We start from the raw sequence: 24491 nt of genomic DNA, 5'->3' as shown, positions 1-24491 counted from the left end.
GGGGGTGCACAGCCGGGAAATTTTCTTCCTCAATACTTGGGCGTTGCTCTACCATTTCCTAAGATGTGAAAAATCACCCATTTTCATCTGGGCATTTCTTCCCAGCATTTAGTATAGCCCTCTCTCTTAGTAGGTGTCATATTTATTAATCAGTAGCATGCTCTAGTGGAAAGAGCCTGGGCGTAAGACAAACTTCGTTCTATCCCCAGTTCTGCCAGCTGCTTGCTGTGTGAACAAGGTCAATTTGCTTCCCTTTTCTGGGCCTCAGTCTCCTCAACTGTAAAATGAGGATTAAATCCCTGTTCTCCTTCCTGCTTAAACTGGGAGCCCCAGGTGGAACACGGACCATGCCCCAACCTGATCGACCTGTATCTACCCCAGTGCTTAGAACAGTAATTGACACATAGAAACCGCTTAACAACTACCACAATAATTAAGCAGTTACTGGGTGCAGAGCATTGTGTTAAGTGCTGGGAAAGAGCCTACGGGTGGGGGATTATATGCCTTATCCTCCATATACAGTAAGCACAAAATAAATACCCTTACAACTATTACTCTTCGCAGTATTTTATAGAACTAGTTCTATATAATTTTGTACGAGTCCTCTATTATACATTTTCTTAAGAAACATAATTAGGGTTAGGGTTCAGAGAGAGTACAGTTTACATGGGTCCTCTGAAATACATTTCCTGAGGAAATCTAGTCACTCTGCCATTTTTCTGGAAATGCATTCTCTGTTTTGGGGACCAAATTAAATCATTGGTTGGTAGCTTTCCACAGTAAGGCTGCAACAAGTGTACCCCCCACCCCCCCTTCTGATGGAACCCAAAGTATCCGACTTCTAGCCCACCAGACGTAGTTTTTGCAATGTTATTTTTATGTCTGTAAACTCCCAGTGGCCAGCGAAATCAGCATTGGCTGATTATCAGAGTATCAATAGATTAAGGCTGGGGATGTGTACTAATTTTAACGCTAGACTATTGGCCAGGTATCTTATTGCTTCAGGCTGGGGGAGCTGATTATGGGGTGCATCACTGGTCTATGACAGTGTTCCACGTGACAGGCCTAACAGAAAAAAAAAAAGTGTCTGCAGTAGGATCCATCCTTTGGCCCCATCCACAAGTCTGGACAAGCAAATCTTTGTGCCTATCATGGGGTCTAATCCTAGGCTGAATGATCTACAAGGAAGGAGAGGAAAAGACCAAAAAACGGGAACCAAAAGATACGAGGAAAAAGGCAAAAGAGCTGTCGGCACAACTAGAAAGAAATCATTGTTTATGAGATCAAAGTCCCTTGCCTGAGCACTAATAATGACAACGAAAAAAGGAGAACTGACTTCATTCATTCCTCAGATTGCCATCATTTCCGGCCTACTGACTGTCTCCTCCCTGTAACTCTTTTTCAGGCCCTCCGTAACTATGCTGGGGAAGTGGGGTGATGTCCCGTGCGGAACTGGGAAACCCCCGGTTCAACCCGTGGCCCCCGTTGCCAGGGAAATCTTGCAGAAGGCTCTGGTTCCATGCCCCTGGGATCAGATCCCTGGCCCGAACGTTTCAGGGACAGAGCTCCAGAAACAAATCGCTCTTGGGCGGCGATTCTCACCGGCCTGGAAATGGGCTTTATCCGAATCAAAAGCCGCCATATCCTACCTCTCTTTCCCCTGGGACTCCAAGCGCTGAGCCATTTACTGAAGGCCCTGGTCTACGGCAGTTTTGCACTGCCAAATGGCCCGGAGGTTGCCCGTGATTATTTCCTTCTGGAGATGGGGGTGCCGCTCCTGCCAAAGCAGTTGGGGTTACAGAGTTTTCGTTTGGTGGGAGGGTAGAAGGGGGAAGGGATGAGAATGCTTTTCATCAGTTATACAGGCCTGCAGATGGTGATGCAATCGGTAGTCTGCAGAGGCCTCTTCTGAGAGGTATCACGAAAGCTACAGTTTGTTTCTACTTTTGAGTCAGGGGGACCTTAAATAGAATAGAAATTAAGGTCTCCCCGCCTCTGGTCCACACAGAGTCCCTGGTGCCCGGATTGTTTTACCTGGAATGTTTGGCACAAGCAACCCCACACCTCAAAAATCTCCAAAGGCGGTCCAGCCCTCTCAGTATCAAGTGGGGATTCCTGACGACTGGCTTATGGCCCTACATCAATCTCTTCTCCCCCTTACTTATCCAGTCTCTTCTTCCACTACACCCCACCTCGCACTCGTAGCTCTCCTCACACCTACCCAATCACTGCACCTCATTCGCATCTCTCCTGCCTTCGGCCCCTGGTTAATGCCCTTCCCTTTGCCTGCAACTCTCTCCCATTCCAAATCCACCAGACAGCAGCTCTCTCCATCTTCAAGGCCCCCCTGAAATTCCATTTTTTCCAGGAGGCCTTCCCTGATTGGTTTTATTCTCCCGGGGTCAAAGTCTCCCAACGGTCACCTCAGTGCTAATGCACTTAGAGCCATCCTTCTATTTAAGGAGTGTTTTGAATTTGTTGTCCGGGTAACGCCCTAAGAAAATAAGCATTTACTTATTTCATAACACTGGGAATTTCTCCTACAACGCTGGGTTATGTGCTTGAAGAACCTCTTATTATGGGAAACCTACATTAGAATAGTCATTGATATTCAGTGGAAATTACTAGTTAAGGGGTAGATGGTTCAAAATACAAATCTCTACATCGGTGTTCTGTCTGCTGCCGACAGGATATTTTACACCCACGCCACCCGCTGTTATTTTCTCATATCAAATGCTTAGTATGGTGCTCTGCACACAGTAAGCGTTCAGTCAGTACCACTGACTGAAAAATTCTGTCAACAACACAAAGAAATGACAGTACCAAACAGTACAGTAAGGCTGAGGCAGAGACACAGAGGGGTAGCATCTTCATACTTTGAAAAATCAATGCAATGTGCATATGCCCCAAAGGATTTTTCCTACACTGAATCCACTTGGGCCAACTTCTGGATCATGTTAGATTGGAATCGATTTGCTTTGAGGGAAGAACATTCCTTAGGTCTTCATCACATTCTATCCAAGATGTGTAATGATAACACAAGATGCAGCAGACCTGGGGGTAATTCATTAACTGAGTGCTTACTGGGGGGTGCAGAATACTGTACTAAGCCCCTGGGAGAGCATAATACAGTTGGCATACATGTTCCTTGCCCTCCAGGAGTTTACAATCTAATGGTGTAAGGTGTGTATTAGTGGTCAATTTGCAGAATAAGATTTCTCCTACCATCTCTCCACTGGGGAATTTCAAGCTTTCATTATCATACTCACTGAATGTCTTCTACTGGTAAGCTCTGAGAGTGTTCTTCATTTTTCTTCACTTTCATTTCATTCCAGTAATCACTGAGTTTTTCACCCAGTGCTGTTATTGTGAGCCTAGTATCCAAGGTAAAAAAAAAAATTGACTGGTAAAATAATAGCAAAATGTAAACGTGGGGCGGCAGAGTGGAATGGGGGGAAAAGAAAATAACGAGCCTGGCCAAGTGCACTGTAGACAGGACACAAATCAAGATAACTGCAGCACCCGCTGAGGGAATACACAATCAAAGAAACTTGGGGAAAAAAAAAGTTCCTGAAGTTAACAGTTTTGACCTCCTCCTCTATCAAACCTTCACAACCCTTCCCATGAAGGAAACTGTTTAGCTATGAAAGTAGAGAGAGAAGAAGCTGAGGAGCAGACGGGGTGATGGCTAGCACAACTGCTCAGTGGTATTTATTCAGTCCTTAACGGTGTTCTGGACACTGTACTAAGCACTTGGAAGCATATAATACAATCTAGAGGGATAGACAGGCATTGAAAAAAAAAAAAAAACCAAACAAAAAAACCCCAAAACATTAGCTATGGGAGCGGGGGAAGTATAAGGACATTTACCCAGCTCCCTCTTCTGCTTCTTTAGCCTGTGCCCCACCCATTCCCATGTCACTCCTTATTCCCAGGCCAACTTTCTGGCTTTACCCCACAGAACCTCCCACTTACTCCAGCCTTTTCAGTCATTGCCCAAGACTTGCCTCCTCTGGGAGTCTTTTCCTGCTGAAAACACTGCTAGACTTTCATTCGATCGTATTTATTGAACTCCTACTGTGTGCAGAGTACTATACTAAGCCCTTGGGAGAGTACAATATATGACAATAAACCACATACCCTGTGCATGATGAGCTTACAGTCTAGAGGCTTCTGCCCAACCTCTGCTTACAGCTCCTTTCATATTTATTTTTCTAATGACAGTGGCATGAAAATGTGTCTCAATAGTCTTCTTTCTCTTTCTCAGCTCTATTTATTCTATTGCCCAAGGGAGAGACCAATTCCTCAAGGTGCTGAACAAATTTGCACACTGACTGACAAATGAACAATTAAATGCCAAGTGTCAAGGGACATAGAGGGAGATTCAGGTAACTCAGGGGACCTCAGGCTCATCTGCAATATAGGAATTTGGATGCGTTTCTATTTTCAAGAAGAGGTTTCTCCCATTATACCGAGGAAGGGCAAATGCTAATTAGTACAGTGTCGACGTAATAACTTACCTGTATTCATTGGTGTAGTCGAAATCTTGTTTATTGTGAGTCGGCTTTAGGAAGTTACATTCTATAATTCCAACTACACCAACACCCATATTGTTTGCCTGGAAAACAAAAGAAGGTGTGAATTTGCACCCTTTGTGGAGAATGGTTTCTGAACGTACACTGCAATATAAGTAAACTTCAAAACCTGATGTACAGTCATTTAAATAATAAATCGTGGCTCAGTGGAAAGAACCCGGGCTTGGGAGTCAGAAGTCATGGGTTCTAATCCTGGCTCCGCCACTTGTCAGCTGTGTTACTTTGGGCAGGTTACTTAATTTCTCTGTGCCTCAGTTATCTCATCTGAAAATGGGGATTAAGACTGTGAGTCCCACGTGGAACAACCTGATCACGTTGTATCTCCCCCAGCGCTTAGAACAGTGCTTTGCACATAGTAAGCGCTTAACAAATACCACCATTATTATTATTAAATGCAGAAGGCTACATAATAATAATAATAATACTGGTATTTCTTAAGCTCTATGTGCCAGGTGCTGTACTGAGCGCTGGGGCGGATACAAGCAAATCAGGTTGGACACAGTCCCTGTCCCACAAAGGGCTCACAGTCTCAATCCCTATTTTACAGGTGAGGTAACTGAGGCGCAGAGTAGTGAAGTGACTTGCTCAAAGTCACACAGCAGACAAGTGGCGGAGCCGGGATTAGAACCCATGATCTAACTCCCAGGCCCCTGCTCTATCCACTACAACATGCTGCTGCTGCTTTTGGTACAGAGTTTGTGATTCTTTTCAGCTCAAGGTGTCGCTTTCCACTTTATGATTAGAAAGCTGGTCCCTCTAGACCATTAAGCTCATTATAGTTAATGTGTCCATTGCTATATGGCACCCTCCAAAGCGCTTAGTACAGTGCTCTGCACAGAGTAAGCCCTTAATAAATACTATCGAATGAGTGAGCTTTACATGGTAAATATGAATCTACATGAAATGAGAAACCTAAGAGAGAGCATTATTATTATTTGATTGGGCTACAATATCAAGCTTAACGAGTAGTTCCACAGGCAGTTCAATGGGCAGGGAGTTTTTCTCTGTTTGCTTCCAAATCTGGCGTAAGGTCAGTTTAACCAGTGTCAAAACAGAGACAACAAAGGGGAAGATATTCAACCACGGAGACCGGGCTGCCCGAAACTTCGACCGGCTGCAGAAACGTTGCCGCCGGCAATCAATCAATCGTATTTACTGAGCAGTTACTGTCGTGGATGACTGTACTAAACGCTTGGGAGAGTATAGCTTAACAGAGTTGGTAGACACGTTTCCTGCCCACTGGGAGCTTATGGTCTAGCAGAACGACACCAGAGAGTGGTTCGGAAAACCTGCGGGTCCGCTGGCTCAAATGGTTTCTCTTGGTGTCCCTGAGGGGCCCGGGACAAGCAGGAGGGGAGCCTAGACTCAGATCAGAATCCCTCTTTTGGAGGGGGGCAGAGCACCAGGCTCGCCTGAGGGCAGAAGGAGATCCAACAAAGGATTGCTGACCCACAGGAATCCCTCTTGCCTCTCCTGATGACCCTCTCCCCAGCTTCCTGGCTCCAGGAATTACCGGCTTTCCCCCTCCATCACTTTCCCCCCCACCCCACTCCTGAACACTAGGGATGAGGACAAACTCACATTTGAAGGGTACTATTTCTGCTCTATGAAGTTACTCTTATTCCATAAAATTTCTGCCGGAATTTGGCTCACTTGCTCTGAATGGCTCTTGATTTCCAACAGCCAAGATATAGTCTAGTGGTTGAATAATAATCACTGGCACTGTGTGGCGAACACTGCGCCAGGCACTTGGGAGAGGACAACGGTTAGAAGACACGAGTAATTAGAAGATACAGCAGAGTCATCTAACAGGACAGAATACTACTTCCTGAGGGACTGCGATCTGCAGGATCCTGAATCCTGCCACCCAAACTGGCAGCGGTGGCGTTAAAATTGATTTCACAAGATGACACAGCGTAGGGCTGCGTTTTTAAGAGTACAGTGCTCTGCACACAGTAAGTGCTCAATAAAGATGATTGACTAGAAGTTAAAGGCAAAGATCATTAAAGTCTATTATTACTCTCACTTTTTGCCCCAGATAATGTTTAGCGGTCAGAGTTTTCAGAAGGGAAACACAGGCTTTGTATCTTTTTCTAAATTCTTACCTTTAACTGACATCCAACTCTTTCATAAGCTTTGATGAGCCTGTTGCTATGATACATCATTATCCCATAATGATCTTTATTTCTGCAGTTAAACCCAAAGGTGATTCGCACCGTTTTTCCCTTTCAGTGTTAAGGAAAATTCTGCATGGCATCCGGCCCCACCTCTAAACTTCTTCTGCCGTAATCTATTTTCATGTCTAGACTAGACTATGAGCTCCTTGTGGGTAGGAATTGTATCTACCAACTCTACTGCATTGTTTTCTTCCATGATCTTAGTACACTGCTCTGCATATATTAAGTGCTCAATAAATACCATTGACTGACTGATTCTGCCATAAAAATGTCTCAAACCTGCCTCCTTACAATGTCTGAGGAATGTCTGATGTGGAAGTCCATCTTAGCAATACTGGTTCATTACGCAGCACTGAGTGGTTTGTGATGTCTCCAGCACTGTAGTACGTACTGGGGCAGGAGAAGAATACAGTGGTCTTTATGGGGTTCAAAATATAAAAAAAAGGGGGAGTGAGTAGAGTGTACACAAGGAATAATGTACTACAATAAACATACCATGAGTTCCTTTCTCAAATACTGCTCTGTAAGGGATGTTTCTAACTGTACGCATCTAATACGCATCTAACTGCCTTTTCAGAGGTATGACAGAGCTACTCAATTCCCTCAAGTTACTGAATTGCTCACAGATTCATCAGCCTAACAAATCTCTGAAGAGAAGTGTGCAGTATTCTTCTGTAAATACTTCACCTTAATTCCTTTTCTTTTCAGTCAAGGCAAATTTGCAGCTTTATATCACCCGCCCATTTACAACGACAGAAAAGGAGCTGTTTAATAAAGGATACGGCCAAAAATTTGGGTCTATAAATATCCTGCTCAATGTAAGCAAGGCTCTTGGAGACCAGCTGTGTCTTCACTTTTTGTCCTCTTAAAATGATCTGCATTCTTGGTTTTAGATACAAAATACTGCAATAAGCCTGCAAAACAGAGCAATCTCCATTATTATTAATGACATTTATTGAGTGCTTACTCTGTGCAGAGCACTGCACTACGCACATGGGAGGGAACAATACGACAGAGTTAAATATTAATCAAAGATCTCTTAGAGAGAGAGCAAACCAAGTATTCCAAAACACACACGTTCCCTACTATAGCACAGAAGCAACTGGGTCTTCATAAACACATCGGAAGCCGACGTCACTGCAATCCAGTGTGCTTGAAGCTTTTGCGTGCCCCAAACCTTTTGAGGAGCCATTTTTAATTTCACCCATGGGCCAAGTGAGGTTAAAAATGGCAGCTTCCCAGGCAGTGAACCTCTGCCCATACTCCCAGAGCTCGAGGGCAGAGAGAAGACGGTGCCTCCCAGGCCACCCACCCTGGGTTGAAAGTGCCTAAGAACTGGAGTGCGCTGGGTAGTGACAGGCTCTCTTTATAACCTTAGAAGCGCAAGGGGAGCCTGAGCAACAGGAACCGGCTGGCCCCGGTATGCAACTGATGACTTCCTCTCTGACACAACATTCCCACGGGCCTGGTGAGAGGTGAGGAGGGAAAAAGAAGGGGTGAGATCCACTGTGAATTTATGCCAAGAACTTTGAGCAGGGAGACAGGGCAAGAAGGTAAAGGAAAATGGCAGGATGGAGATCTTGGTCAAGAGGACAACTGGGTAGAGCAGGGGAAGAGAGTGCTACAGAGGCTGGTCTCCTTCCTTCTCTCAGTCCTCTTAGGACTCCATTTTCCCAATCTGCATTGAAAATTCTGCAGAGACGAATTCCTATCTAAAGAAGGCGACCGTGGCTTAGCTGGACACATACTCTGAGCGAATAGTCACTTTCAGGTACAATCTGGTCCATCCTTTCCTGCTTTTTATATCCTTTTTTACCAGTCGTCTCATCTATCTCTTCAGGGATTCTGATGTCATATTTATCTTTATCAAAATCAAACTCCGTGGCTTCGTTTTTGTCTCTGTGCAAAACAAAAAACAACTGTGAATTTATTTGAGCAATAAGCGAAGCACAAAGGGGATAGACCCTTCAGAACTGTGACCCTTAGACTATTTTTGCAGCCTTCCTAAAGCATTCAAAGATACAATCAGAATCAAAATTCCATTTTTTTTAAAAAAAAGATTCTTCTATCTTCCTTTCTAAAGAAAGGACAAAGGATGTTAAGCTTTAACGGACACATGGCTTGTAAAAATGATTTAACAAGAGTTAAGGCACGAAAGAGGTGGCCAAAAGAACCATGTGATTTTTACAGTGTAGGACAAGGTCTCTAGGGTCTTTTGTAGGTTTCTAATTGCAGGAATACGAGTGTAATCCTGCTAACACGTTCAAAGGAAACACACCTAACCACAATGCAACCCTCAGAGACGATGGATTTGGACAGCTATTAAACATACCTCTGCTGCCCCTGTGTTCATTAGTTCATTTTTCATTTATTCAATCGCATTTATTGAGCACTTACTGTGTGCAGAGCACTGTACTGAACTCTTGGAGAGTACAATTCAGCAACAAATAGAGACCATCCCTGCTCATGATCTAGAAGTTTTTAGATTTTTGTATTTTCTATTACCTTCGGAGATTCCAAATGATGATCCTTGTCCCTTTTTTACCCATGATGGCATCAAGTTCTGCTAGTAACTTCTGTTCTGTTGAAAACAAAGAGTGAGCCAGGATTGCCCTGAGGTTGGCTTTGGATTCCGCCGTACTGCCAATCTGCCGTAGGTTTCGAGTCAAAGACAATTTAACGAAAAGTACAAGCACAGTAAAAAGCTACGTTTTTGATATCTTCAAAAGAAAAAACAAAACATTTCTCATGTTTCAAAAAGGCTTACTCAAAAACTGATGAGGGATAGGGCACACGGAAATAACCACTCTCTACATCCCACAGATTTTCACCTCGAGTTCGAAGGGCAGAAATAGACGTCACCCATTCCTGAAGAACGTCTGCAATCGGTACAAATTCTGAAGTACGGAATGTGGAAAGGGAAATTCCATATTCCTCAGTGGGGTCAAGTGTGCAGTACAGGGGAAATTAATGGGAGGGTCAGAGCAGTGGAAGCCGATCAAACCTGACCTGAGCTCTGTTGCAGTGCCCAAGTGTTTCTACAGTGTGAAATTCTGGCCCAGAAAACCAACACGAGCTGGATCACACCCAAGTTTACAGGAACGGTCAATTCACGCATCGAGAGCAAAGCCGTCAGGGTGGTGGATCCGAAGTATACCGCTAGAACATGGTGTGATCTTAGGTGTATTTTCGGCACCCGTCACCTGACTACTCATCCTTTCATTTCATGGCAGTTTCAGGAGTGGCCACCAGATACCTCAAGGGGTTGAGCAGGAGACTGGTAGGGTGAATCATTTAAAAACAACACAAAAATAATTCCAGGGTTTGGCCCCATAGAGGGTCATCTGTGTCCGTGGCCGCCCGTGACTGTCAGAATAAAACATCACCCCTTCCAGCTGATTCAAGTCAAACGAGCCCCCACTTCCCGGCAGACAGACCTATCGAACGAGACAAAGGATATGCTGCCTGTTGAATACCACGATGGGGACGACGACGTGTTCGGCTTTGATGGTCGCCAGGTAGGTCTGGGACAGCAGGCCCACGCTCAGGCTCTCGCCGTTTTTGGTGAAAACGATCGCGTCTCTCCCCAGGCGCATAGAGCCGGATTTGAAGCCGTTGCCGTAAAGTCCGACGGGCACCCGGCCGTTCACTGTGACTTTGTCGCTGAAGCCAAAGCTGGAAGAGACCAGAGGAAACGGATCGAGGCGTCATCCTCCTGTGGCTTTACCGCCCGACCGGACTCATTCGAAAATCGGCTCCTAAAGCCAAGCCGAACAGCGGGAACCCTTCTCTGTGGCCTCAGATGAGGTTATTGGTGTACTGATGGGATGGGGGAACTAGAAGGCCCTGCGATTTCCACAACAAATCAGGCGGAGTCTGAACTCCAAGAACTTCTAACCTCTAGACCCCCTTCGTTTCAAGACGCGAATGACATAATTGTACCTTGGAGCAAGAATGATGACGCTTTTCACATTCAGAATAGCAAAGCAGGCAACTGAAAGCAAAGCTTGTATCAGTCTGTACTTGGCTCCCATGGGTCCCATTAAATCACAGAACTGCCAAATGCAGCCATTTCTACATGCTAGTCTCCCTGCGGGGTTTATCTCTTCGCTCCACTGAGATTGCCCTAAGGTTCAAAGGAGTATTCCGGGCTTCCCTGACACTGGCCTCTCTCTACCGGTTCTCCTCCTGTCTCTCTGGCTTCTCATTCTCAGTCTCTCTCACCTGCTCCTCCTCTACCTCCCACCTCCCTCAAGGCTCAGTTCTGGGTCTTTTTCTCTTCTCCATCTACACCCACTCCCCTGGAGAACTCAATCGCTCCCATGACTTGAACTACCAACTCTATGCATATGATCCCCAAATCTACCTCTCCTGCCTTGATCTCTCCTTCTCTCAAGTCTCGCATTTCCTCCTGCCTTTAGGACATCTCTATCCGGGTGTCCTGTCAACACCTCAACCAAAACGTTGGCACGACAGAACTCATCTTTCTGCCCAAACCTTGTCCTACCCCAATTTTCCCAAGATCGTAGTCAACATCACCACTCGCCATCTCACACGCCCGTAGCCTCGGCGTTATCCTCGACTCATCTCTCGTTCAAGCGCTTATTAAGTCTGCCGCCAAATCCCGTCGGTTCTACCTTCACGCTATGGAATCCACCCCTTCCTCCCCATCCAAACTGTAACCTCGCTCATCCAAGCTCTAATACCCTGACTCGCGTTGCCTAGGCACTCCAATCTGTACCCCTAAAGCACTGTGACATTCGCCCATCCCTCACCCCAGAGCACTACGGTACACTTTTTGCACTATTTCCCCTAAATGCAATGTATTTCAGTGTCTGTCTTTCCCCTGTAGACTGTAAGCTCCTTGTGGGAAAGGCTCATATCTACCAAAGCTACTGAACTCTTCCAAGCGCTTCGTACCGCGCGCAATGCCACCGATTGACTTCTCCGCTGCCTTTTACATGGCAGACGACTCCTCGAAACACTTTGCCAACAAGAATGTCATCCTGATTCTCCTAGCACTCTGACCACGGCTCCTCTTTCAGGGGGTACTCTCGTGCACCTCAGTATCCTACCATGAGCATCCCTTCAAGTTTCCTGATTATTCATATTATTAATGATGCATATATATCTATATTTATATCGATGCCACTACTTGTTTTGCTTTGTTTTATTGTCTGTCTCCCCGCTTCTAGACTGTGAGTCCGTTGTTGGGTAGGGTCATCTCTGTTGCCGAACTGTCCTCTCCAAGCGCTTAGTACAGTACTCTGCACAGAGTAAGCACTCAACAAATACGACTGAATGAAATATTATTGAATAAACGCTATTACTGATACTACGCCAAGCGTATCCTCAAAGCACTTATGTGCCAGTTTGTTATTCTACACAAAGAAAATTTAACAGGTATGGTCCCCGCTCCCTAGGGGCTTACAGACTGAGCTCCATAATATTCTGAGAAAGGAAACAGTCACACGAACCAAAAAAGGAAATGAAAGTTCTTTCAAGTTAAAACAGCTCATTTGCAAGATTACAGAAGAGGAAGTAAATCAGGAGAAAATTCTTCTCTGACTCTTTAGTAATGCAAAAGTATTCAGTTGATGAACAGAGCTTGTCACTAGCAGCGGCCCCAGTCACTCCAGGACACTCCCGCCCGTCTGCCCACCGAACCTCTTCCAACTGACCAAAGTTGAATGAGCTGCCCTTTCCCAGAATTTGACCAGCTGATGACATGTGGCGTGGTGACTGCATTAATAACCAAAGGATCAGAAGGCACTGACTTCTAACCTTCCATGGGTCTGAATGACCAGCTGAAACATCTTTCTCTGTCCTTCGGCCTCTCTATTTGAAAAGCAGGAGTGCGGGGCTGTAAACAATCTTAGTTCATGTGGAGGCTTTTCCAATGTAGGGGGCTCAGCACCTCAATGCCTCATAAAGAAGGTGGGTAGCAGAGCCGCCGGAGGCCGCCACGCACCGGAGGCCCGGGGTGGCCACTCTGACCGGCTGCGTGGTTTGGGGCTCAGCTCCTCATCTGCCTCCCTCATTATGACCCCAGAATATTTGTTGGGGAAAGAAAATATTTGGGGATAATGAGGTCTCAAGCCAGAAACAAACTAATCATTACAAAAAAAACCACCCAAAACTCTCCACATGCAGTAAGGCCTTGTGGATAAAGTCCGGGTCTGGAGGTCAGAAAGACCTGGGTTCTAATCCCAGTTCCGCCACTTGTTTGCTGCGTGACCATGGGTGAGTCACTTCACTTCTCTGCGCTTTAGTAACCTCGTCTGGAAAATGGAGATGGAGACTGTGAGCCTCTTGTGGGACAGGGACTGTGTCCAACCCTATTTGCTTGCATCTACCCCAGGGCTTAGTACAGTGTCTGACTGAGTCCAAAATTGGTAATCCAACCAGCTTCTATGTTTTGTTACTCAACATGTCTCCCTCGTACTTAGAATGTGAGCCCAGTGCGGGACAGGAACTGTGTCCAACCTAACTGACCCGTAACTACCCCAGCACTTCGGTGCTAGACTCACAGGAAGCGCTTAAAATATCGTAAAAAGAAAAAAAGGCAGCGAATCCTCTACAAATGTAAAATGTTACAGAAATATTTAAGGAGGCAAATCGAATCAGCTCCTCTTGAATTACATGGAGCAAAACGCTATTTCCTGAAATGGCAAAAAATCAACAACCTCCCTGTCAATTTCTTCTCTCATTTTGTCCACTAGTCTAAGTTAGGTGGGTCTACCATCCGCTTCCAGTTATTTGCATTACTGCAAAAAATGTACCTTTTCCTCTTTCCGGGAATACCACAGCATCCGTTTAAAATTCCCCTTAAATCTTTTCCCATCACCTTGGGCCTTTACATAGAAAAGTCCCCAGAACCACTACTATCATTTCACTTTTTAGCTCGAGTGGTCGTCTTCTATGTTAGTCTAAGGACGCAAGGTGACTGGGGGAGAGGACCTGAACCAGATGGTACTAATGGCTAAAAATTAGTGAAAAAGCAACATGAGGCATATTTCTACGATATGAGGTTCACCATCTATGGTCCATGGCTCATTAAAACGTAACAAACCAAGCATCAATTATTAGAAAACAAAACCAGGGTAACCTGAAAATCTGGAATTCCCTACGCTGAAATCTATTCCCCCACACTCAAGGAGACCTTGAATTGAAACCAAAAAATACACAGGAATTAAGAAGTAACAGCAGAAATGCAGAACAAGCTCTCAGGGCAAATATTCTAGCCGGTGTCAGTGTTCTCTCACTTGGAAAAAAACATCAAGCACAGCCAATGCAGTCAACTTTAAAGATCTTAAACTGCAAAGAGCGCTCGCTGTTACTAAAAGCAAATCACAGACATTCCTACCCACCTGAGCATTTTATGTAACTTCTCTGAAGTCATACCATTTCCGTTATCAGTGAACGTCAAGCAGATGTTGTCATTTATCACAGTTTTGTCGATCCAGATTTGTTTGGCATTCACGTCGGGATCATAAGCATTATCTGAGGACCGCCAAAAAAAAAAAATAAGCCTGTCAAATTCTGTGAAGCAAGTCCACGAAACCTCTACCTTTTCACCAGTTCTACCTAAAACAGGACTACTCATCTAATTCAGTGTTAGCCCTCTAGTCCTCTGGACTGTGAGCCTGTTGTGGGCAGGGACTGTCTCTCTTTATTGCTGTACTGTCCTTACCTAACGCTTTCTACAGCGCTCAGCACACAGTAAGCACTTAATAAATACAACTGCATGAATGTACATGGTAATAAATGTATGTGGATCCCAGAACAGTAAAATCCCTACACTGTCTTCCTCTGTAGACATGAATTCTCCAAGACCTGGAATTCATTAGCGGGGCTCTGCACAAGGTAAGCTCTCAAACAATACCACTGATCGGTGGATTATCTACCAAACCTCCAGAGATCTTAAGGTTTGACTGCTAAAGAGAGTTTAATTTGGAGGAAAAAAGGAAGGGAAGAGGGGTATAAGAACCAGCCACCTTTTCAGAAAGTGCTTTACAGCTTTATTGATGGTTCCTGCAAGAGTCAAGCTGACTTTGGGCTGTGCCTGAGGTCATCAGTGAATAAGGAAACCTGAAAAAGCATAGAGGAAAGCTGCTGACGCTTAAGAGGAATTGGCCAGGCCTAAGGGTCGTCTTGTTGTCCGGCCCTGGATGTCAGCCCACCAGCTCCAATGGCAGGTTTGGGCGATGCGGTGCTCTGGAGAAAAGAGCAATTTCCCAGGCAGCTCAGGAATCAGGTCACCTAGAAGAAGGCAAGAAGGGGCTGTTTCTCCTAACTGGTGAAACACCAGTGGGTTACTGGGAGATAGCTGGAGGGTGCCGGGCCCCCTTTTTGGGCAGCCATCTGGAAAGACGTTCTCCACGAGCAGATTGAGGGAAAACAGGGAAGCCAAGAGGCCAATGAGCCCCACGTACGGCGGAGGCCTAGGGACGATCGTAGTACGAGGTGTTGGTTATCGCCATCGATGTTATTTACTGAGTTCTGTGTGCAGAGCACTGTACCTAGCAGTTAGAAGAGTATAATATTCCCAAATCTTTTCCACAGGAGTAGGAGAAAGGAGATGAAGGGAAAGACAACCAGAGGTGGTATCTGAGTCTGCAGAACTGGACTGAAAAAAGGCCATTTCTGAGTCTCAGACCACAAGAACTTGAGTCAGTGCTTCCTGTCAGAGTCAACATACCAGAAACAATAAAGAAAGGGTGTTTCTGGGAAAACAATCGCTTGCCTCTGGGCAGCTTTACTGTGGCCCCCACCTACTGACTGTTGGCCCGTTGGCCACCCCTTCCCCTACAGAGCACAGGTCTGAATAACAACCAGGAAGAGCATCTCAACGGCCGTGGCCTCCGCAAAAAAAATTGCAGTGTGGCCTAGTGGAAAAAGAGCAAGAGCCTGGGAGTCGGAGGACCTGGGTTCTAATCTAGGCTCTGCCATTGCTGGGGCAAGTCTCTTTGCTTCTCTGGTCTCGGTTTCCCCGTCTGGTACCACCACCTACCTCACCTATAGGCCTCAGGTACTGTATCTGACCTTGTGACCACCCCTGCTCTTCTAGCAGTGTTCAGCACAAATAAAGGCATAACAAATGCCACTTTGTTATGGTGAAAGAAATGGGGAAGTGGAAGAAAGAACCCTGACAGCTGCTGGAAGAAATGGACACACAATTTCACAATTTTCAGCACTGTGGTTCACACTGGCCAGCAAGCTGTTTGTGATGCAGTCAAAGTTTCTGGTGGATGGCTGTCTTTCCTCCCGTTGCCCTCTGCTCTTTGTGTAGGGAAGCAATTCAGGCACAACTCATTGTAATTCATCAGAGATTCCTAGGCCACCCAATGGGGCATGGATTCGGATTATGCTCAATTTTACTAATCCTAAACTGTTTGGAACAGGGGGCCCAGACAGTAAAGGATAAAAAGTCAGATAGCCACAAAATGTTTCAATGATACCTATGAAGTCTTGCTACATCCCAAAACACAGCAACTTTTTACCTACTCAAGGAAAGCTCAAAATGAAAACTGACCTCCACGACAAGATTTAAAAATGACTTTTCTACGTGGTGTAATTCTTTCCCCCAAATACTCAAGAGAACATTGTTTTCAATTTCTACTAATTATCAATCAACTCAATAATATCTCCATCCAGTGACAATGAAAAAGTGCAGATATGCGTGAGATAAATTAACATTTTTAATTATGAATCTAAAAGTAACACTCATTAATAAAACGGTCGAAATGGAAAATAACTAGGCTATGAAATAAAGAGATACATACCTATCAATTCAGCAACTGCACTGAATGGCCAAGTGTGACTGGTAGAATTTGTGTGCAAGAATTTTGGGCAAAGCTGAAAGAAAAGACAAATTAATATTAATACAGACCAAAATGGTAAAAGACTTCTTCATGATGCATGGCGATTTATTATATCTGAGCAATACAAAATGGGCTTAATCAAAAATCACTGTTTCTGAAGCTCAGATAAACTTTATTCTATTTCCAAAAACTAGGGGAATAAATGATAAATGGTACACAAGAGCAAGGCTAATGGAAAGATCACAGAGCTGGGAGTCCGAAGGCCTGGGTTCTAATCCTCAGGTCTGCCCCTGCCTATTCTGTGACCTTGGGGCAAGTCAATTAACTTCTCTAGGTCTCAGTTTCCTCAACTATAAAATAGGAATTAAACACCAGTTCTCCCTCCTACTTAGACTGTGAGCCCCATGCGGGACAGGCAGGGACTCTTTCCAACCGAACTATTTTTTATCTGTCCTGCGCTTAATACAGTGCTTGGCATATAATAAATGCTTAAATGTGAAAATTTTTATAGTTATTACCGTCTACTCCAGTGCTTAGCACAGTACTTGACATACGGTAGACGGTTAATAAATACCATCATTAAAAATCTACCCTGATACACTTAGTTCCTGCAGGGTCTGGTCATTCCACAGCTTCCCTGAAGGGACACTTAGACTGTGTGCCCCAGGTGGGACACGGATTGTGTCCAACCTGATTAACAAACATAATAATAATAATAATGATTAGCAGCTCTAGACTAAACCAGGCAATGACGATAATAAAATCAATATTATTATTACTCAGGTATTTGTTAAGCACCGTGTTTCAAGCACTGAACTACGCACTGGGGTAGACAGAAGATAATCAAATTGGATGCAGTTCCTGTCCCACATAAGCGTCACAGTCAAAGGGGGAGGGAGAACAGGAACTGAATCCCCATTTTACAGATGAAGAAACCGTGCCCAAGGTCACCCAGCAGGTGAGTGGCAGAGCAAGGACTAGAACCCACAAAGCCTCATTGTTTTCCAGGTCCCAGACATGCAGACTCTAAAACCGAATCCTTCCTGCTGTAATTTAAGGCAATTTCTTCTACTCTCGGCTGAAATGAAAAGGAGTTGTTGATTTGCCTTACAAAGACAAGAAATCAAATCAAGCAACATAGTCTAATGACCATCTGCTAGGTGAGCTAGTGTCAGCTGGAGAAAGAATTCCCAGATCCTAATTCCTAGGGTAAAACCAGATAAGTAGAAGGCGTGACACCCCTAACCATTTTAACATCAGACGATGACCACAGACAAAAATCATGCCAGAATAACTCGGAAGCAAATACAAGTCACTTTAAAGTGCCTACCTGTATATAAATGTATCTACACATGAATCAGCACAACTTTGTCTCAGAACACTCTTGCTGGCTTTGCTGCCCGAGTGGTTTTGAGACAAAGCTAGTGAAGAGGGAAGGAGAAGAAAGGCACAGACCCCTGCCCCCGGCCCTGGAGTTGAAGTGGGCCGCACGCCAACTGGAAAATGCTGCATTTCCTTTCACCACTACCCCTAACCTGAGGATTTTATTCCTGGTCATCAAGAGGCGCACTATTTGGGGCTACCAAAACTTCTTAAATCTGCAAATAGGCAGACTGTGCCCACCTCTCCAAAGGGAGGAGAAAGGCAAAAGGAAAGAGGGACGAGGCAGGACTAGAGAACGGACGGCAGGAGGAAGGCGAGATCTAAAACGCCAGCAACTACCCAGTAATCAATTAATCAACGGCATTTATTGAGCTCTTACTATGTGCAGAGCACAGTAGCAAGCATTTGGGAGAGTACCGTAGAACAGAGTTGACAGACTCTTTCCCTGCCCATAGTGAGCTCGGAGTATGTATTCTTTAGAGCAGATAAACCAAAAAAAGAAATAAAAAAAAGAAGTTCCTCATCTAGCTATGTCCCTGAGCAGGCAAGGCTGAGGAGGAAGCTACGCTACAGTGATTTCTCTTTTCATAAAGTTTCCACAGCAGAAATAGTATTTGAGCACTTGTTTGCAGAGTCCTGATCTAGGTACTTGGGAAACATTCAGAAGATATAAACAAAAGTGATCTCTGCCTGAAGAGTTTTTGATCTACATCTGGGAGGGAGTACACAGGACCAAGACCAGTCCTTAATCCATTCATGGCAAGGTACTTCACCTCGGGAGAACCATAATCATCCAAAAAGAAGTCAAGAATTCCTAAATTTCCCACATCTCTACATCATTACTCCCTTTCATTGCTTATTTTCTAAACAGATATCTGCAGTAAGCTATAGTAAAACCCAACACTGTTGGGGGAGAGAGATCATTAAAATTCTTTTTCAATATGGATGTGCAGGAGATGGAAACTAAGGTAAAACAGAAACAAATGCCTTAAGAAAATAGTATTTCTCATTTACTGCCACAGCTTTTGTACACATTCTCAACTATATAATACCGCAGTGTGGCCTCTTGTCCCTAAGATCCTTGAGGGCAGGGATTGTGTCTACCTACTCCACTCTACTGTACTCTCCTATGCGTTTAGTATAGTGCTCTGCACACCGGAAGCACTCACTCAAATATCCCACACTGACGGATTGAGAAAAGAGCAGGGGACTGGGTGTCAGGACACCTGGCTTCCAGATTGGCCCCTGGCCTGCTGTGCGACCTTGGGCAAGTCACCTAAGGTCTCTGGGCCTGTTTGCTCATCTGTAAAATGAGGACAAGATCCCTACTTCGGATTGTGAGCCTTGTATGGGACAGGGGACGGGGTCTACTTGGCTCATCTCGCAGGTGCTCCGGTGTCCAGCACATGATAAGCCCTGAATAAATATCACAATTATTACATGACCTTCTTAAGCATAAACTTATCCTCCCATCTTTAAATTATTTTAGTCTCCATCTCCCTACTCTATATTTAAGCTCCCTGAGGGCTGAGATGAAGCTTACTAACTACTGAGTAGTTAGTAAGCAGCGTGGCGCAGTGGAAAGAGCACGGGCTTTGGAGTCAGGGCTCATGAGTTCGAATCCCAGCTCCGCCACTTGTCAGCTGTGTGACTGTGGGCAAGTCACTTAACTTCTCTGTGCCTCAGTTCCCTCATCTGTAAAATGGGGATTAAGACTGTGAGCCCCACGTGGGACAACCTGATTCCCCTGTGTTTACCCCAGCGCTTAGAACAGTGCTCTGCACATAGTAAGCGCTAAACAAATACCAACATTATTATTATTATTACTGTTCTCTTCTAAATGCTCAGAAGGCGCTCCATAAATCTGATTGATTGATTTAATCAATCAGTCAACAGTACACATGGAGCGCCATGTGCGGAAAACTGAACTAAGCGCTTGGGAGAGTACAAAACAACAGTCAGCAGATATGTTCCCTTCCCACAACTAGGTTACAATCTAGATGGGGAGACAGACATTAATATAAATACGTTATAATAATTTAAAGATGGGCACTGCCCTCTGTCTCGCTCTGCCTTTTCTTTGGAAGAGGGAGCCCAACTTATTTCAGAGAGTTATTACAGAGTCTGCACCAGGGAAACGGTCTGAAGACGATGATGTTGTTCTCGGATTTGACGGACGAGTGCCATCCTGAGAATCCCTGGTGCTGCGTCCATGAAACGACACTAGGGCACTCTTCTCAAAGCCTTGTCATTCATTCACTCAATAGTACTTACTGAGCGCTTATGTTGGTATTTGTTAAGCGCTTACTATGTGCCGAGCACTGTTCTAAGCGCTGGGGTAGACATAGGGGAATCAGGTTGTCCCATGTGGGGCTCACAGTCTTAATCCCCATTTTTACAGATGAGGGAACTGAGGCACAGAGAAGTTAAGTGACTTGCCCACAGTCACACAGCCAAGTGGCAGAGCTGGGATTCGAACTCATGAGCCCTGACTCCAAAGCCCATGCTCTTTCCACTGAACCATGCTGCTTCTCTAACTTAATAATAATGTTGGTATTTGTTAAGCGCTTACTATGTGCCGAGCACTGTTCTAAGCGCTGGGGTAGACACAGGGGAATCGGGTTGTCCCACGTGGGGCTCACAGTCTTAATCCCCATTTTACAGATGAGGGAACTGAGGCACTGAGAAGTTAAGTGACTTGCCCAAAGTCACACAGCTGGCTTACTGCGCTTACTATGTGCAGAGCACTGTACTGAGCGCTTGGAATGTACAATTTGGCAACAGATAGACATAATCCCTGCCCAATGATGGGCTCACAGTCTAAACGGGGGAGACAGACAGCAAAGCAAAACAAAACAAGACATCAAGATAAATAGAATTATGGAGATATACACCTCATTAACAAAATAAATAGGGAAATAATATAAACAAATAAGCACAGTGCGGAGGGGAAGGGGGAAGAGCAGAGGGCGGGGGGGGGGGGAATGGGAAGGGGAGGAGGAGCAGAGGGAAAGGGGGGCTCGGTCTGGGAAGGCCTCCTGGAGGAGGTGAGCTCTTGTCGCTCGGGGAAGGTGGGGCTCAGGTGGGATATATGTCTGTCGGTCAGCAGACCTCGCCTTTCTGTTATTTTTGCAGTAGGAGTGGGTGGTGCTGATCCACCCACACTCTCCCTCAGTTTCCCCGTGCCCCGTGGCATGTACTGAAAGGCCGCTGATAACGAGGATGGGCGCAGCCTGCGCTCACGGAATAGACCAGCCCCGAGATCTCACCAGCGGCGGTCACCACCGCGCCCTTCACCCACTGCTGCTTCATCACAGGGCATGACAAATGCTGAGCGTGATAATCAGCGTGATGCTCAGGGTTGGGAGAGGGGAGTACTTTTTTGCTAAAGTGAACGACGACAACAAGCACAAATGCAAATTATGGCTTTACAAATCACACACACACACACACACGCACACACACACACAAATTGCCCACGTGGCTCAGTGGAAAGAGCCCGGCCTTGGGAGTCAGAGGTGGTGGGCTCTAATCCCAGGCTCCGCCACGTGTCAGCTGTGTGACTTTGGGCAAATCACTTCACTTCTCTGGGCCTCAGTGGCCTCATCTGGAAAATGGGGATTTTAAGACTGTGAGTCCCATGTGGGACAACCTGATGACCTTGGATCAACCGCAGCGCTTAGAACGGTGCCTTGCACACAGTTAGCGGTTAACAAATACCAACATCAGGAAGTCCTGAATTGAAAAACGAACGCATATTTAAGCCAGAGTAGGTGTCCCGGGGACTGATTTTAAAGGGCACAAAAACCATCCCCATAGCACCCGCTTGTCCGGTGAGGGCAGAACTCTCAGAAACCTGGTGCCACCTTCACCCCCCACTCACAGCATAGTGCTCTGCACACAGTAAGCTCTCAATAAATATGACTGAATGAATGAATCTCGTTGATCAGACAGTTCAGTTAAATCCACTCCGCTTCTGACCCGCCCACGAGCTACCGGTGTCACCCGCCTGGGTGGTAACTGTTCACTCTGTCGCTCAGTGCCTGGATCAGAAGTGGCTCTTGAGAGCAAAAGAATGAGAAGGAAATAATTAACAACCTAACAGAGATAAAAGACCAATCTCTTCACCACACCAGTCAGAAAGCCAGGTGTGGGCGAGGCTGCAAATTCTGGGAAGATACATTAAAAAAAGAAAGAGAGAAATAAAACTATTAATCCACTACATTGATCAAGCGCTATGTGTGCAGCGCAGTGGACTAAACGTCTGGGAATGTGCAGTATTACAGAGTTGGAAGACATATTCTCTGCCCACCATGAGCTTCCTGGGACCTGAATCCAGTCTGTCTGCTCTGATGTACGTTTCATATCTGCTGTACACGCTATTGGCAATTCCAAAGGACTCAGTAATAGAAATGCCCATTGTGGAGACCGAGAGGGAAATGAAACTGAGTGTGGAATGGTGCTCTCTGAAGCACTAACTTTGCTCTCTGCTCTGAGCCAGCCAAGGGACGAGGCGAAAGAGCCACTTTCCACCAGTAATCCCGACTCCCTGGGCCCGGCCAGTGGAAGGAGAGGGAGGCTGAAGAAAAAAACGAGCAGGGAGGGATGGCTTGGCTTGCTCCTTTACTTCCTGCTGTCAGATTTTTGGTCGGGGCAAAAAACCCTCATTTAGAAATGTCTAAATCAATCTCTCTTAATCCCTTTCAAAGTATATTATAAATTATTTATTCATATTAATGTCTCCCCCTCTTAGACAGTAAGCTCATAGTGGTCTCACCGTGCTAATTCTGTTGTATTCTCCCAAGCACTTAGTACACAGTAAGTGCTCAATAAATCCAACTGAATGATTAACTCAAATTAGCCTCGCCTCCAATAGCCCATCTCCTCCAGGAAGCTTTCTCGGAGTTTTCAGTTCTACTACCGTGAGCCCCGTGGTTGGGCAGGGATTGGACTGTCTCTGTTGCCGAACTGTACATTCCAAGCGCTTAGTAGAGTGCTCTGCACACAGTAAGCGCTCAATAAGTACGATCGAATGAAGGAATGTCTCCCGGTTTATACACCAGCACTTGGGTGACGTCAAATATTCAAGCACTTACAATTTACACACTCTATTACTTTCTCCTGTCTGCAATAAAGTTGTCCCCCCAGTTAGACCTTAAGGATCATGTCTTCTAACTCCCCAGGCATTAAGTACAGAGAACATGTTAAACGTCCAATAAATTTTACTGATTGACTGACCTCTCTAACCTGCCTACCTAGTCACCAAAAAAAAAAGAAAAAGCCAATGCAAGCGATGGGCTCTCACATGTTACACCTCCACTTCTAAGACCATTTAGAGGAAATACACAATGGGGAATCAGGAGACCTGGGTTCTAATCCTGACACCCAGGAAGTCATCGACACGATCTGCTTTGGGATCTCGGTCAAGTCATTCAACCTTTCATTCGGTCATTCAATCGAATTTATGGAGCAAACCTTTTGCTGGTGCAAAGCACTGTAATAATAATACTAATGTTGGTATTTGTTAAGCGCTTACTATGTGCCAAGCACTGTTCTAAGTGCTGGGGTAGATACAAGGTAATCAGTTTGTCCCATGTAGGGCTCACAGTCTTCATCCCCATTTTACAGAGGAGGTAACTGAGGCGACTTGCCCAAGGTCACACAGCTGATAGGCGGCGGAGTAGGGATTGGAACCCACGAACTCTGATTCCCAAGCCCGTGCTCTTGCCCACTTAGCCATGCTGTACTAAGCGCCTAGGAGCATATAATACAATGAAAGACATTCCCTTGCCCACAGTGAGCTCACAGTCGCGGCGGGGGGAACAGACAGTAACAAACATAAATAAATAACATATATACATATCCATTCATTTAATGATATTTACTGAGCGCTGTGTGCAGAACCCGGTACTAAGCACTTGGGAAAGTACAACCCAACAGAAAACTGTGACATTCCCTGCCCATAATAATAAGTTTACAGTCTGGGCTGGGGGGGACATCAATAGAAATGTATAAAGTTACAGATCTGGACATAAGTGCTGCGGGTCTTGGAGAGGGGAAGAGCACAGGGAACGAGTCAGGGGGAGGCAGAAGGGAGTGGGAGATGAGGAAAAGTGGGGCTTGGTCTGGGAAGGCCTCTTGGCGGAGAGGGGCCTTTAATATACCTTCTATGTGCCTCAGTTTCCTCCTATGAAAAAGGGACATAAACACCTGACGCATCTCCCCTCCCCCCTTTAAGGTGAGCCCCGTGTGCATCCGACGGATCGTACGGGGTGTACCCCGACGGCTGGCGCACAGTCGAAGCCTCAGCCATGACAACTATTCCGATTGAGAAGCGGCGTGATGTAGTGGCTCGAGCCCGGCCCGGGAGTCAGAAGGCCCTAGGTTCTAATCCTGCCTCCACCACTTGTCTGCTGTGTGACCTTGAGTAAGTCGCTTCACTTCTCTGGGCCTCGGTTCCCTCATCTGCAAAATGGGGGTGAAGACTGTGAGCCCCACGGAGGACAACCTGA

At 45.6% G+C, this 24491-nt stretch overlaps 1 protein-coding gene across 4 annotated transcripts in view; it reads right to left on the bottom strand.

Annotated features, from left to right (window-relative positions):
- The window catches only part of MORC3 (MORC family CW-type zinc finger 3), a 39161-nt gene that overhangs the window by 13279 nt on the left and 1391 nt on the right, over positions 1–24491 (bottom strand). For all 4 annotated transcript variants that reach the window (XM_029081851.1, XM_039914419.1, XM_029081853.2 and 1 more), the window contains exons 2-10: positions 16558–16630; positions 14143–14275; positions 10233–10447; positions 9278–9425; positions 8521–8671; positions 7555–7686; positions 6701–6820; positions 4521–4618; positions 3270–3374 (exon numbers count right to left, since the gene is read on the bottom strand). In XM_029081851.1, the coding sequence (XP_028937684.1) occupies positions 3270–3374; positions 4521–4618; positions 6701–6820; positions 7555–7686; positions 8521–8671; positions 9278–9425; positions 10233–10447; positions 14143–14275; positions 16558–16630 (1175 nt within the window). The remainder of the gene's footprint in view (positions 1–3269; positions 3375–4520; positions 4619–6700; positions 6821–7554; positions 7687–8520; positions 8672–9277; positions 9426–10232; positions 10448–14142; positions 14276–16557; positions 16631–24491) is intronic.

Source organism: Ornithorhynchus anatinus, chromosome 17 (assembly GCF_004115215.2).
Source record: "Ornithorhynchus anatinus isolate Pmale09 chromosome 17, mOrnAna1.pri.v4, whole genome shotgun sequence".
In the NCBI taxonomy this organism is placed as follows: domain Eukaryota; kingdom Metazoa; phylum Chordata; class Mammalia; order Monotremata; family Ornithorhynchidae; genus Ornithorhynchus; species Ornithorhynchus anatinus.
Note: the sequence above shows the minus strand (reverse complement) of the source record. Positions and strands in the feature narration are given on the sequence as shown.